At 34.7% G+C, this 14,288-nt stretch overlaps 1 protein-coding gene across 1 annotated transcript in view; it reads right to left on the bottom strand.

Annotated features, from left to right (window-relative positions):
- Nucleotides 1-834: 834 nt before the first annotated feature.
- LOC124354472 overlaps nt 835-14,288 on the bottom strand; it is a 59,164-nt gene continuing 45,710 nt past the window's right edge. The window contains exon 3 of the mRNA XM_046804947.1: nt 835-3,912. Within this exon, the coding sequence (XP_046660903.1) occupies nt 3,003-3,911 (909 nt within the window). The 5' untranslated portion in view covers nt 3,912 and the 3' untranslated portion in view covers nt 835-3,002. The remainder of the gene's footprint in view (nt 3,913-14,288) is intronic.

The following is a 14,288-nucleotide window of genomic DNA, read 5'->3' as shown; positions in this document are numbered from 1 at the left end:
CACTTAATAGCTGTAGAACCAAGCTTACTCTCAGTATTTACTCTATAAAAAGTTTTGTATAACCGTGGAAACAATTGTGAACACTTGATAGCTGCAGAACCAAGCTCACTCTCAGTATTTATTCTATAAAACGTTTTGAACAGTGAGAGAATTACATCATTTTATATGTAAATCCACACACATAACTAGCATTTATTGTGATTGCAGTAATGAAATTGGTGCTATTGGTGATATGTTGAATACAGATTATTTGAATATTAACAAAGTTTTTCATCATAGTTCTTTAATATAAATTCCCGAAAACAGGAAAAAATACAAAAAGTATCTTACCAAAACACGAGGAATTGAAGGCGATGTATGTAGTAGTTAAAGAAATTTTAAGTGAAGATAAGGATATAAACTTTACGACATTTATCTAAAAGATAAATTGTTGTAAATTACACGTATTTTGATCATAAAAAATAAATAAATTGAGTAATATTGAATAAAAACGTAATTAATTTTTCTAAATTATTTATTTTTCATAACAAATTCTTGTTTTCTTCAGTTATAAATCATTATAAATCATGTAATTTCATCAAGTGTAACTAATATACATAATTTTAATTTTTACCTTTAGCTGTTTTTATTTCTCCCCGGCTACGAATAGTGGCCAAAGTTCCAACTTTAAGTGCACATAGCTCCTCGCGTAGTAGTAAAAATATTTGAATTTTGTGTTCATAGAAAACTGAGAATCCTCTTACATTGCACTATGTATTGGGGGAAAAATTGCAAGATATATATATATATATATATATATATATATATATATATATATATATATATATATATTTGTTCAATAAATATTAATTCACAAAAAGTTAATGTTCCGCCGAGATTCGAAAGCGGACCTCTCACTTACCAGCAAGTAAGAGATCCGAGTTCCAGTCCCAACGGAGCATGTGCTTTATGTGATTCAATTTTTATTGAAATAAAATAAGGCTAATGCCAATTAGACAAATGTAATGAATATATAATTTCATGTGGTCTAGCACATGTTTTCTTTAAAATAAAGCTATTTAAATGGTTTTTGAACACCGTTTTCCCATGTTACAGATTTAATCTCTTAAATATATTGTTCAGAAATATGATATGTAATAAAATAAATCAATTACGATAGAATTTTAAACCACTTTGATTAAAGCATTATTACAGAACAGAAATACAACATAATTTGTTTATATTTTTTAGATGTAATGAATAAATTAATACATATCAATCAATAATCAAATTATTATTAACTAATAAATAAAATAATTGTAGTAACTCAATGTTGTTTTATAGTTTTTAAGTAAAACTTTTGTATGCATATGATGTAACTAAATAAATTATTTTTGTTTTTGAACACAATGTCTAATTCTTATAATTTTTTAAATTTGGTTTAATTAGTTAGTTATCGACAAGGTTGTTATTCTCCCAGTATATTACATTGTTTTGATTTATTTTCTTCTCTAGGAAGAAAGCTACGAAATAAATCAAGATGTGTCTTTACTGAAAAATATTTGTGATTTCGAGTGCCTAAATAAAGTGAACAGCTAGGTGCAGCGTATGTAAACAAGATACAGCCAATTGATTTAGAAACACTAGCGATGTTTTCGACTTGCGAACAATAGTTAAACTTAGATGTGTTACTTATCTGTTATAATTGAAACTTAAGTTAATTTGTTTTAAAACAAATAACAAACATAAAAAAACAAAAGACCCGAGTCGAATGAACAAAAATAACACTTAGTTTATAATGCTGTGAAGGTTGAAGACGATTTTGTACCTCTATTTATTGTTATTAATTAAATGTATCAATTTGAACTTTTGAGTTTTTTAAGTTTCTGTTAAAGATTTTACACCCCAATAAATAAAAGTTATTTGCAAGAAACGTTCAATCCGCAACGACAACAGCTGTCGAGAATAATTTAGAGGGTAACTGTAATCTCCAAAATTCCCTAAGGGCCGTTTCCACATATTGTCTCGCTTCGTAAGATTGGTCAGTCTGTCTGTCCGTCCGTCTGTCTATTCAGCCGTCCGTGTGAATTTAATTTCGTATCTGACCACAACACGGGTGTTTTTCTCCTCGATTGCTTGTGGTCTATTTGCGCGTGTTATTTACGACCACTTTGCTCCATCTTCGTAACGGATCTTACTTCTTCTCTCCTACTACTTTTTAACCTAAAAACTGTCCAACATACTATCAATGTTAATAGCATCAATCCATTTGCTAAGACCAACAATCAGGTACTTTAAACCAATTCGGAATTTTTGTTTCAAAACCGTTGCAAGTATTTGATTCGACCACTCCCTCGATTCAGTATGAAACCAATAAATGTTGTTGTTTTTGTTCAATTTGACACGTTATGCATACCTAAATTTTAAAGTCAGAGGACAGTCCGTTGGGTAGTCTGATGGATGCGTTTTGGAACTTGTAATTCACATGATAATTCGGAGATAAATATAGGTTCAAGGAGAGCAAGTAATACACGATATTCTCATTGTATTCGGTAAACATTGGCTGGCCAGTATAAACATAAACAAGTTTGTTATTCTCGATTTGGACATTACAACATTTAAAGATTTTAGGAAGAAATTTAGCTACACGTTATGGTTTTACCGAATAAAAATGGGTAGTAGTAACCATAAACGTAGGGGGTGGCACTGGTGGTCCCACACAATGCGAACGGAGTTAATGAAGAGTGAGAGAAGAATTTAATGCCGCCCGCAACAGAAATAGCGTTTTTCTTCATGTTTCCAGTGCATTAAACCTTTTCATGTTCAGGCCGTGGAGGTAATAAAAACATAATGGTCTAGCAAATCTGATTCTTTTTCTTTAAAAACATCCACGTTCTTTTACAACGAATTTTCTAATAAATATGAATACTTGCAAAATGAAGGGAAATCACAAATATCTTTCATGAAAACAACTATTTACAGTACTAGCTAGTCTACGAAAGATGAACTCGTACACGAGTTTTTCAAGGGAGCAACCTGTGCACAGTTGCTGGTTTCTTGCTCTTCTCCATGACGTAGAAGGAATGCGGTTTTCCGTTTCCAGCGAAATATTTCCTGAATGTATGTTTCGACTTCTTGGGTCCGTAGTACGTCGCCTTCCTGTAAAGTAACTTGTCGTCGTCTGTCTCATTCCATGTGGCCTGTTTGTCGATGTTAAATATGTCACTGTCCGCGAATATCGTGGACTTGGAAGATCCTGCTTTCCTAGCTACCATCTTCTTGAGAACAGGTATGTTCCAGTGATATACCCTTGAGGGTTTTCCGTTGGTGTTGAAATTCACTGGGAGGGTGTTGACCGACTTGGGCTGGGACTCGACTACATCGACACCGTTCAGGTCGTGGTGAGCGTAGTAGTAAGGGTTCGGCGGAAGTTTGATGACGAACATTTTTGAATCACTGTTGCTCTTCTGGTGGTGTGTCTTTCGGGACTGACTGGCAAGGCGTTTCCGGTGATGATTGACAACTGGAGAGTGAATCTTTGCCATCCCCAGGTGGTGTAAAAGTTCAACATTGGACTTTTTCCCTTTCTTCGTGCCTTTTCTCCCCACGGCCTGCCTTCTCTTGGCTTGATCAGTTAATTTTACTGTCTGCTTTCTCCTGGGCTGAATTGTTTGAGGGATATCGTTACGATCACCAAGAGCTTTCTCTGTAGGAGTATTACCCACGCTGGAGGTTTGATGATGCCCAACGTAAGAAAAACTAGGTGAATGAGTATCGAGGTGGCGAGGTGCATCTTCAGTCTTGACAGAGTGGTGAGGAATTTCGATAATCTGATGACTTGAAGTGTCCCTCTTGTCCACATGCCTGTCCAAAGGGTTTCCCACCGCCAGACCAAGCAGCGTAGACAGAAGCAGGGTCTTGCAAAATCCCATCCTGAAACACATAAAAACAGTTGAAATATGCGAATGAAACATTTGCTTTTAAGCAAATAGATTAAAATTTAGCATTGCATTTATAGAAATGTGAAAAGAAACGTACACCAGTATGAATACAATAATTACTGATTTTTCAGAGACAACAGTTATAAATCATTACATCACTTAATATTCATGTTATACTGTGAGAACCTGTTCGCTCTGTGGAAGCTACAATTAATCAAAGGATGGACGAATTAATATAATTATAAGAAGTCAGTCACGGACAGACCTGAATCAAGATTGGCCACGAAAACACATGTCCACTGGGGAGTACCGTTTGAAGGTGTGACCTTGAGCCGAGATGCGGTCGCAAATCTGGTCCTCCGGGTCGGATAATAATGAAGATATTGAGCAAAGTCTGTGTGGCGAGCGACCACAACCTCGCCAACGGTTAAAACCAGTTTCAGGTCGTCCGATGAACCAAAACACAACCGTTCGCAGATTGATCGACCCCAACAAAGACCGGTGGCATTAACATTGGCGTTTAATCAAGTGAATGGAGGCCAGGATTAAATTTCGTAATGGAGCGCCATTCTTGTTGTGGGTGAACGCACTGGCTATTGTAAGCCGGACGGCGGCTATTCTTTGACCACATGCTCGAGGTGGCCAACTGGAGATTTTTGAGCACCGGTTGAAGACCAGTCTTGTCGCTATCCAAGATGTAACTTTCAGATAAAGTTCTCCATATTGAGTATTATTGTAACCATAATGGTGATAAAATAACATATACAACATCTAATATTAGGTTATAAGTATAGTATAGTGTTTCAAGAGGGTAATACAATAATAAAAGTACATCCCCAAATAAAACACATCAGAATGTACAACTTTTACGCCTTGGGGGTACTTAGTAACTGCGAGATTTAACCATCTGGCAAATCTTTCAATGATTTATAGCGGTATAGATCACTCGATGAAGAAGTACCGTTGTAATGTCACGTTTTGAAGGAACTCCCAGTGATTTGCGCTCAGATAGAATCATCACATCAATCATCGCTTGCAGCAACCCACAAGATTTATGGAATTATAAGATTAAGGTGTTGAGTTCTATTTTCCTTGCTGTCAGATTTACATCGTTCTTAGTTAACAAGCAACATAACGTAACATTTGGAGAGTTACAAAATGTACTACTCTTAAAGTTTGGATTACTTACTTTTGGTAATTATGTTATGTTATGTGGTTCCCCAAAAATGTGAACATTTAATGTAAGGCCGCACTCTAGTTATTACAGGATATATGAAATGGATGTATAGAGTATATACTTCGTATATGGAGGAAACAAGCATTCGGACGGAACGTGGCTAATTTTCTTGGCCAGTGTGTTATTGTGGCGTCTAACAACCAGTAACCATGACGCTACGACAATTTGAATTTTACTTGTCAATGGTAAAGTATGTCGTCTGTATGTATGAAATACGTGTTAAATAGAATATAGCCTTAGATGGGATATTTTTTGTCTTTACATATAAAATTCCCAGTAAAAAAATCCACGAAATAAAAATACACTTTTAATCTCAATGAATCATGATCTTTTCGTAAATAAAACATTTATATGCGAGTGATTCAGAATCAATTTAGATATTCATATTACGTTCATAAATTATGGATTTAATAGAAACGTTGGATGCTTTTACAATAGGACGTGACATAATTTGGAAAGGATCACGAAAACCCCATTTAAGCAATTATCCACACGAAAAATACAATACAATGATTGTATCTTTATAATTAACAAAGAACATAGTATTTATTTTCATGGTCAATTAGTTTTTTTATTGATTTCATCACCTCTCATCCACGTACATACAAGGTCAAGAAGAAGCGTCGTCTACTTTTCAAGGTCAGCCTTGACCCTGATGAGCAAATGGGTAATTTTGTTTTGTTCTAGAAGTCTTGTAGGATCGTGAGATCACCAGTGATGTCACAAGGTGAAGGATCTTTACCAGTTGACCGTCGTAGACACGTAATCGACTAACAATGCAGACATAATGACGACATTCATGACGAGACCGAAGAGGCAATCTGTCAGTCATCGAGTGGAAAGTGATGCTTCAATTTAATAGAATACAACAGATAACAATACTGATGTTTTCTTATCATGCATCCAACATACTGACATATTAATCTCTTTCGTAATTTCTTTGCATCCCTTCTGAAGCAATTACAGTCATTAAAATTTGAGGGATTATCCAACTTGTTCAGTTTTTGAGCTCGAATCTTAGGTGTGCCGATTTTAACATTTGTAATTTGAACGATTCTTTGAAATTTATGAGCAGTTTTGGGCGTAGCATGTTAATTAAGTATCTATAGGTTTAAATACGAATATTCGTGTTTAAGACTAAGAATAGCTTGATGAAGTCGTTCCAAACACTGCCAATTAAGCCACTTAAGCCGAAGGAAAGTCTTTGTGGAAACCAATATTTCCATTGAGTCATGATTATTGTTAAATTCCAACCTCTCATTAGTTTTGCTATGTTTAATACACTTGCCTCCATTATGTGTAATGGTATTCCAAACTTTCACCATCAATGTTCTTCCAACTAGACATGTAATTAAGTTTTAAATAAAAGTTAAACACTATTATCCTACGTTAATTGTATTATGTTCTAGCATTTGGTCGGTTAAAATCATAATTATCTGATTGAGTTATCAAAGATTTAGATTACCGCAAACAAGAACTAAAATATGCCATGGTAATTGGGTTTTTCGTTCACGGATTTTTTACATGAATCCTAAGTTCAGTACTTTTAATAGATTTTCTTTTGACCTTTGATATCCTGCAGTTTGTTAGACTATTTACTTTACACAGAGGACAACCAGGTACGTACACAAAATATTAACATGATACCCAATTAAATGCTTGTAGAATATTCTATTTTTATCACTCTGAATACACAGAAAATTAATGATACAAATTTATATAATCGGAACAATTTCTGAGAAATAAAGTTTCCAGGCCTAAGAATATTTGGTGAGGTTAAAATCCTTGGAGATTCACGAGGAACGTCCGAGAAAGAGATGTTCGGAGCTTCGTGATCTGAAGGCGGCCTCGTGACTGACTGACGGTCAACATGCTCATTAAATATTTGGTCTCAGAGATGTGGGAGCAGGGATTACCTCATGGATGACGAGAGGCCACGCGCAATCCACTGAAACCGTCCTTTTTATTAAAAGTTCGATGAAGCGTAACCAAATTAGCCTAAGAAGAATTTTATGGCAGATTTATAAAGCATTTCTAAGAGTTAAAGGGCCATTCGATGGAATAAAATACAATTTTATACATGCCTTTATAAGATGAATTTTTACAGGATACTTATGAATTTTAAAAGTTGACAAGTAGTTTGCAACAGTTAAAAATAATTATAAGCTAATACCTGCTGCCTTTATTCAACACATATATAACATATATTATTAGTGTACAATAAATTACCATATAGCAGAGAATCTTGTAAGATTTAGTAAAAAATCCAAGTGCATTCAGTTTTTTAAAGTTAGGTTTCGATCATACTATCAATAACCTGATATTTTTCTTATCAAGTAAGATTTTATAACCTTTCTCATAAACATTCTATCACACAGTTTAGCATTCCCCAACTTATTGCTTAAAAATAAGCTGATTACAAATATGTCCAAATCAGATTTCTTTTGAAATACGAAAATTCAAAATTTGTCAGCTTCTGTCTCTACTATTCTTATGCAGAAACGTTATTACAGCTACATCGTCATCGAGATCTTTTAGCTCTAAAATGTTAACGAAAACGAAGAAAGAGATCATTAATTTATCTCAAACAAATGTATTTCTAAATTTGAATGGGATTTAGAGAGTTGTTTAATATTAAAATCGTCGAGGTTTGAAACTTTTGCTAGGGAGTATGAAGTCTATATACAACCGGTCTACATAAGACTTTACTCAACTTTTAAAAATCTCTCACAGTGGTTCCTATAAGTTAGAGAAGGCTATCTATCTTGTATTAACATGTCCAGCAGTAATACATTATTAATGGGATCTCCAGGCTCTTACATCACAGGACCTCGATTGCAAAAGTATAAACGCAATCATCAATATACCTGTAGATCAAGGAAAAATGAAGACCTTTAATCGGGTAATTGCCAGATCAGGATATTTTGGGGGAAAGTTTGCAACTCTCTGGCCAATAGATCACGGGTTCGATTCCCGGGGTGGTAAGTAAACATCTACAAATGAGTGGATTATTTTCCTCTGATAGGTTTAATATTATAATGAATTAAATCTCAAATAAAGTAAGAAAAACCTCCATATATACAGATAAATGTACTCTATTTAAAATGTATTGCATACAGCTCTTGATTATATCATTTGCAGTACTCATTATAATGCAAACTACAGAGAAGTCAATTATTCATTTCCTTAATCATTAAACCTAAAACATAAATATAATTTATTATTTCAAAGAATGCCCTAGTCATGGTTCATTGGTTTTGGACTTGATAGTATAAATACAACACAAGATTGCAAGATATATTTATTATAGTCGCTACCGTACCTCAAAACTGGTTCACATATTTCCTATTTGATTACATGTATTTTAGAATTAGCAAATATTTACATAGATGTACTCGTGAATCAATCACTAGTTCAACTTAAGATACTCAGTATATTGGGTTTCAAGCATTCTGGCACGATTGCTGATATCTCTTTATAATGTATTCAAACCTTGGAAACATGGTTTGATGCAAAAAATGTATCCATAAATTATTAAGCGTCAATATTCGACATACATTTTTATCTAATATATTGCCAGAATTAAAACCTCCCACGATAATTTTTCAGGGCCCGAGGCTCGCCATCATCCAGGTCCAGACCAGGATCCAGTCCTGTCGGGGGCGGAGGAAGAAGACATGTTTGCAAGATGAGCAGCGGTCGTAAACTAGAAAATCCACTGGAGCCTCCAGCGACGTTTTGGCTAAACAAACAAAACCAGTTTCTGAGGCCTTCAGCTCCAAGACGGCAAATATCTTGTTTTCTTTACTGTCACCATAGAACACAATATTTGTTGTGGAAATAAAGCTCCACATTTTCATTACGGTTAGAATGGTTTAAAAATTTTAAAAAATGAGACGAATTTTGCTGTCTAATCTGTGGAATTTTATTGATTGCTGATTAAATACTCGTATATAAAAAGAAAAATCCAACCACGATTAGAACGTGGATGTTGCCATTTATGAAAGACAGCTGTTTTTTAAATTTTTAAATCATAATACTTCCTTAATTAATCAACCAAAGAGACGAGGTATAAAAATAGAGACCACCATCATCAACAAAATTGGGCTTTGCTGTTTGGCCGTGAAATAAAAAGAAAAAAATACGCTGTTGATAAATATTCTCAATCAGAAATCCGAACGTGTATAAGATTATCTCAAAAGTTTAAAAGTATTTTTATACGTTTTCAGTCAACTCTTTTCCAAAAGTATAAGATATATATTTATGGTTGTAAGTTTGAGAAGTAAGGGTATCCTAAATTGAGTACGCTGTGTTTCTCAGTGAAGAAGTTTGTTCTTATGAAGCATTTATCCGAAAAACAACTACGTGGTTCTGGATCAGTCACGTTAAAACGTAGATCTGTAGTTTACTTGTTATTAATTTGTTAAACATTGAATAGATACAATATACCACACAATACGTGTACATAATATGTGATGGGAACAAAATATGCATTCTATCCTTGTCTCTAGATAGGTCCTTAGTCCACCTCAATACATAAGGCATTCTCAGACCAGGGTCAGCGAGGCGAAGACACGGGTCATGAAGCGGCTGACGGATGGACATCTATTGTTTCTATTCTTTAGAACAGTTATGTGCCATAACGGGGAACAAGTATCTCGTTATGTAGGAGTCACGACACATACACACACCTACACACATCAGATTTACCGCACACATGGGAATAGCTGATCTTTTGCTACACAGTTGTTGCTACAGTTATTTCTCGTTTGAGGGTAGAACACTTGACTTGGTATAACACTTCCATACTATGGGTTAACATCAAATGATGACAAAGAATTTCTAATTTGACGTTTGTAGTCAAATAGCATTCTTGTCCACTAAAGTCTAATTAGATCTTTTAGGATAGTATATGATCCTGTTGTTTAGAATTTTATATTGCTTTAAATAACATACGAAATGTGTTCAGCTCTAATATATGTTGTTTATCCGACGGGTCCATCATGAAACTAGCTAAGAGTTAAGATAATGGAGAAGTGGAGCTGATACATCTTCCTAACAACTTCAGGGTCTGCAATCTCAAAGAGCAGACAGTAGTTTTCATAGAGATAAGACTAAAAGTGGAAGCAGAAGGGTACAAAGCTTATAGAAACATTCGCGATTCAAGCAAAATGGATCTTTCTAAACCTTGACGCTAGTGATACAGGTATTACCTGCGATTGCGACTGTTATAGCCCGCTTGCATCGAATTCACGTGAAATCAGTCCGGCGCGGCGGGGAATTTTCATTACTTTGTCGTCTCTCGCTTTAATGAATTTCTGTTGGTTGTACATATAATTCTGGAAAGCTAGGATGAATAGCAAGGAATTCGACCCAATTTCGACATTTCCAAACGGAAAACAACAAAAATGTTTAACACAACAAGTTTGAACATAATAAAGAGTACAAAATGTCTATTAATTTTATGCTGCTTAAGTGTATATCACACGATATACCGCTGCACTAGAGGCCTTGTGTCCAAATAGCAAAGAGCTAGTTTAATTTCGTTATAAATATTTGGCCATCAATTATAATGAGATAAAAATTAGTAAAAGTCTATCCGTGCACCATATGCGCTGCACTATTTTAAATGTTATTTAAGTATTTTATAATAGAAGTTCTAATAGCAATAGGTCTAATAATGCAAGACTTCTCCATCTTTGGAATTTACTTCCGCATGCATCAACTAATTCGCGGCTCGCATTATATATGATGATAATAAGCTATCAATTAAGTATAAAAAACTTCCATTGCACTATTTCTTAATTGACTTTATAGTTGACAAAGAGTTTAAAGCTAATTAATATTTATTAACTGAATAAAACATTGATTATATAAGTACGCTTGTTTTTTTGAAAATACACATTTTTATGAGAATCTTTATCGATCTTTACCGCTTTTCGAGCACTAGCAATTCATTCTCTCTTCGGCGAAACTTCTGAGGGAGTTACCTTATTTTCTCTTTTAAGGAAATTCAACTGACCGTTAAAAACAGTAAACATTTCCAAAACTCTTTGTGTAATCGGACAGTTGATAGATTCACCCATGATAATCAAGAAAGAAGGGTTAGTATACATTTTGTGGAAGTTGGCTAAAAATTGTACCTTGTTAGTAAATTGCAAACAAAAACATGAGACCACACATTTAAACACGTGTATTGAAAATACTCAACAAACATTCAAGAAGTTGAATCGGTCTAGATATTACATACACTCTCTACCTGAGATATCGCTATGAAGGCAGCTGCAACAGCTCCTTCCCTTGGCCCATTCGCTGATATATATTTTAAATTTAGTACCATTGCCATTTCGTTAAATGATTTTTCAAATTCCTCGTTTCCTCCGAGTCGGTACCGACCTAGCTTGTTCCAGCGGCCGAGTCATCTGATCGGCTCATATGTTTTTTCAGCCGGCCCTAAGACCGGGTGGCCCACCCGTTTTTGTCCAAGACTTTAATGACACATGGGTCCGTCCAGTCGGGCCGAGCGGCGAACTTGAAGTGAAAAACCTTTGCTGAAAACTGGTTTCGGCTTACAGCTCCGTTGAAAGACGCCGGTGCTTATTTATTAACGGGATGGCTTTTAAGATAATATCAAGTTTCAGAGATAAAAAATCCATTAACTAATATAACCAAATAAATAAATGTAAACTACCAGCATGTTTGTTGTGGTTACAACTGTTTGACGCGATATCACTATACCCAGTGTTACTGTAATGCAAATATTTGAAGATATGGGTAAATTGAAGAATATAAAAACCAGTTGAATATTAAACTTCTATGTTTCATAGCATTAAATATTATTATTTGACATTCATTGTTCAAAGAGCCACACTTTCATAATATAGTGGCCGACTGGATTGTCTGAACTAAATCGGCAATGTTCCAAGCCGATTTGTGGTTTTGGCAAATATATATTTATCAGTCACTATTTCTTTATGTTTTTAAACGTACAAGGGTTTTTTTAATATCTCTTAAAGTAACAAATCAATATCGTAACTTTGAACCGGATTTGAATTTTTCTGGCCCAAAAATTAGTGACAGTTATGGATACGAAAAACTCCTACCACAATTCAACACACATTAATAGACATGTTAAAAAATCAAAAGTGTAAAAATGTGCTATTGAATATTATTTATGAATGAAATTTCCATCTGTACGTTATTATCAGTGATAATATGAATATGAAAGAAAAACGCTGCGATTAGCAGATATCCACTCTTGCATACAACTGAATTGACATCTAATATAAGATCACTATACACCAGAAAGAGATAATAGAAATAGATACCATTTCTAATATACGATATGACTATCCAAAAATTATGGTGAAGGTTGTTGATCAATGCTTTGCCGCGTATTCACTTATTACGTTACAGATTTGTACTCAGAAAAACTTAAATGTTCTATTGTTTAAAACGTACAATAACAACAGTCTACTATGCATAGGAAACAATGATTTTTTATTGTACATTACAGTACTTTGATAGCAAGCAATAAATTGGCAATGAACGTAAAGATGCATATAGTTTTAATGTTATGACTGTAAAAGACGGGTCGCGTTTTCAACGCATTGGCTGTTTTAACGCTTACCTCTATTTATTATTTCATGTGATGTATTAAAGGCGTGTTTAAAACAGCAATTACGCGTTTTCGTGGTCAAAATAAAATTGTTATAGCACATTTTTTAAACTCATTCCTTTGCAGGGCCAATGGATTTCAATGACTGCTCGGATTCATAAAAAGGTATTCATAACACGTGTTTTTGTTTAAATACAAACACCTGCAACACGAAAATTTCCGTATTGTTGAATATTACCGTGGAAACTAGATATCTCTAAATTAAAGGCTTGTTCTAGTGGGATGTTTTATTGAAAGGTTCTTCATATACACTAAAAAAGCAAAATTTAAACTAACTGTAAACATAATTTCTGAGGAGGAGAAGTTAGTTAAAACAGGCGTTCGGTTTGTAGAAAGTTCCAATCCAGTAGTCTCCAACCACCGGTGACTTGCTTTTGGAATCTCAAAAATCTGCGAAGCCTTCGCTGAGAGCTCCGTTTGTGGTAGAAACCACAGGAAGAAAGGTCACAGAAGTCAACCAGAACTTCAGACTACCTTTAGGGAGAAGTCCCAGCGGGGGAGGCTACTAGGTCTTAACTCCAAGAGTTCGAAAAGGTCTTGATTCTTTAAAATTTCTACTATTTGAAAGAGGCTACCACATCAGGAATTAAAACTCCAAGGTTCGTTATATTCTTCATCTTCTTGAGCTCGACTAGACAAAAAGCGTCCGGAAAGTCTTCAGAGAAGATAATTGCAACTTCTAACATCCTGACACTGCTTTGTATATTCATCTGCAACCAACCTGCCACTGAATATACTCTTGTAATGTTTGGTAATGTGTTCATGTAACAATCCTGGGAGTGATCCAGAGGGGGAGGCTACTAGGTCTTAACTCCAAGAGTTCGAAAAGGTCTTGATTCTTTAAAATTTCTACTATTTGAAAGAGGCTACCACATCAGGAATTAAAACTCCAAGGTTCGTTATATTCTTCATCTTCTTGAGCTCGACTAGACAAAAAGCGTCCGGAAAGTCTTCAGAGAAGATAATTGCAACTTCTAACATCCTGACACTGCTTTGTATATTCATCTGCAACCAATCTGCCACTGAATATACTCTTGTAATGTTTGGCAATGTGTTCACGTAACAATCCTGGGAGTGATGCTGAATGTACAAGATAAGATAGGATGACCGCTATACTACATAGCGTTGGTTGGAGCGGCGTAGATACGGGGGTACGCAATACCCCCAACATTCTTTACCTCCACATAAAGACAAAAGAATTGACGATTAACGAAAGTGATTCAAATTTATGTAATAAAATATAGTTTATTACTGTTGACACGGGAATCTATAAGACTAATAAATCATACTGTTGACAATGCATTTAAACATGCATATGTTTTATGGATTATCATCCAATACAGGTCACAAGGTTAAACATTCATATATAAAAAATATGCACGTAAAGATATGTGTTAATCCCATGCACTGAATAACATTCTAACTGTAATAAAATAACTCGATTGTTTAATGT

Source organism: Homalodisca vitripennis, chromosome 2, assembly GCF_021130785.1.
Source record: "Homalodisca vitripennis isolate AUS2020 chromosome 2, UT_GWSS_2.1, whole genome shotgun sequence".
Lineage (NCBI taxonomy): Eukaryota > Metazoa > Arthropoda > Insecta > Hemiptera > Cicadellidae > Homalodisca > Homalodisca vitripennis.
Note: the sequence above shows the minus strand (reverse complement) of the source record. Positions and strands in the feature narration are given on the sequence as shown.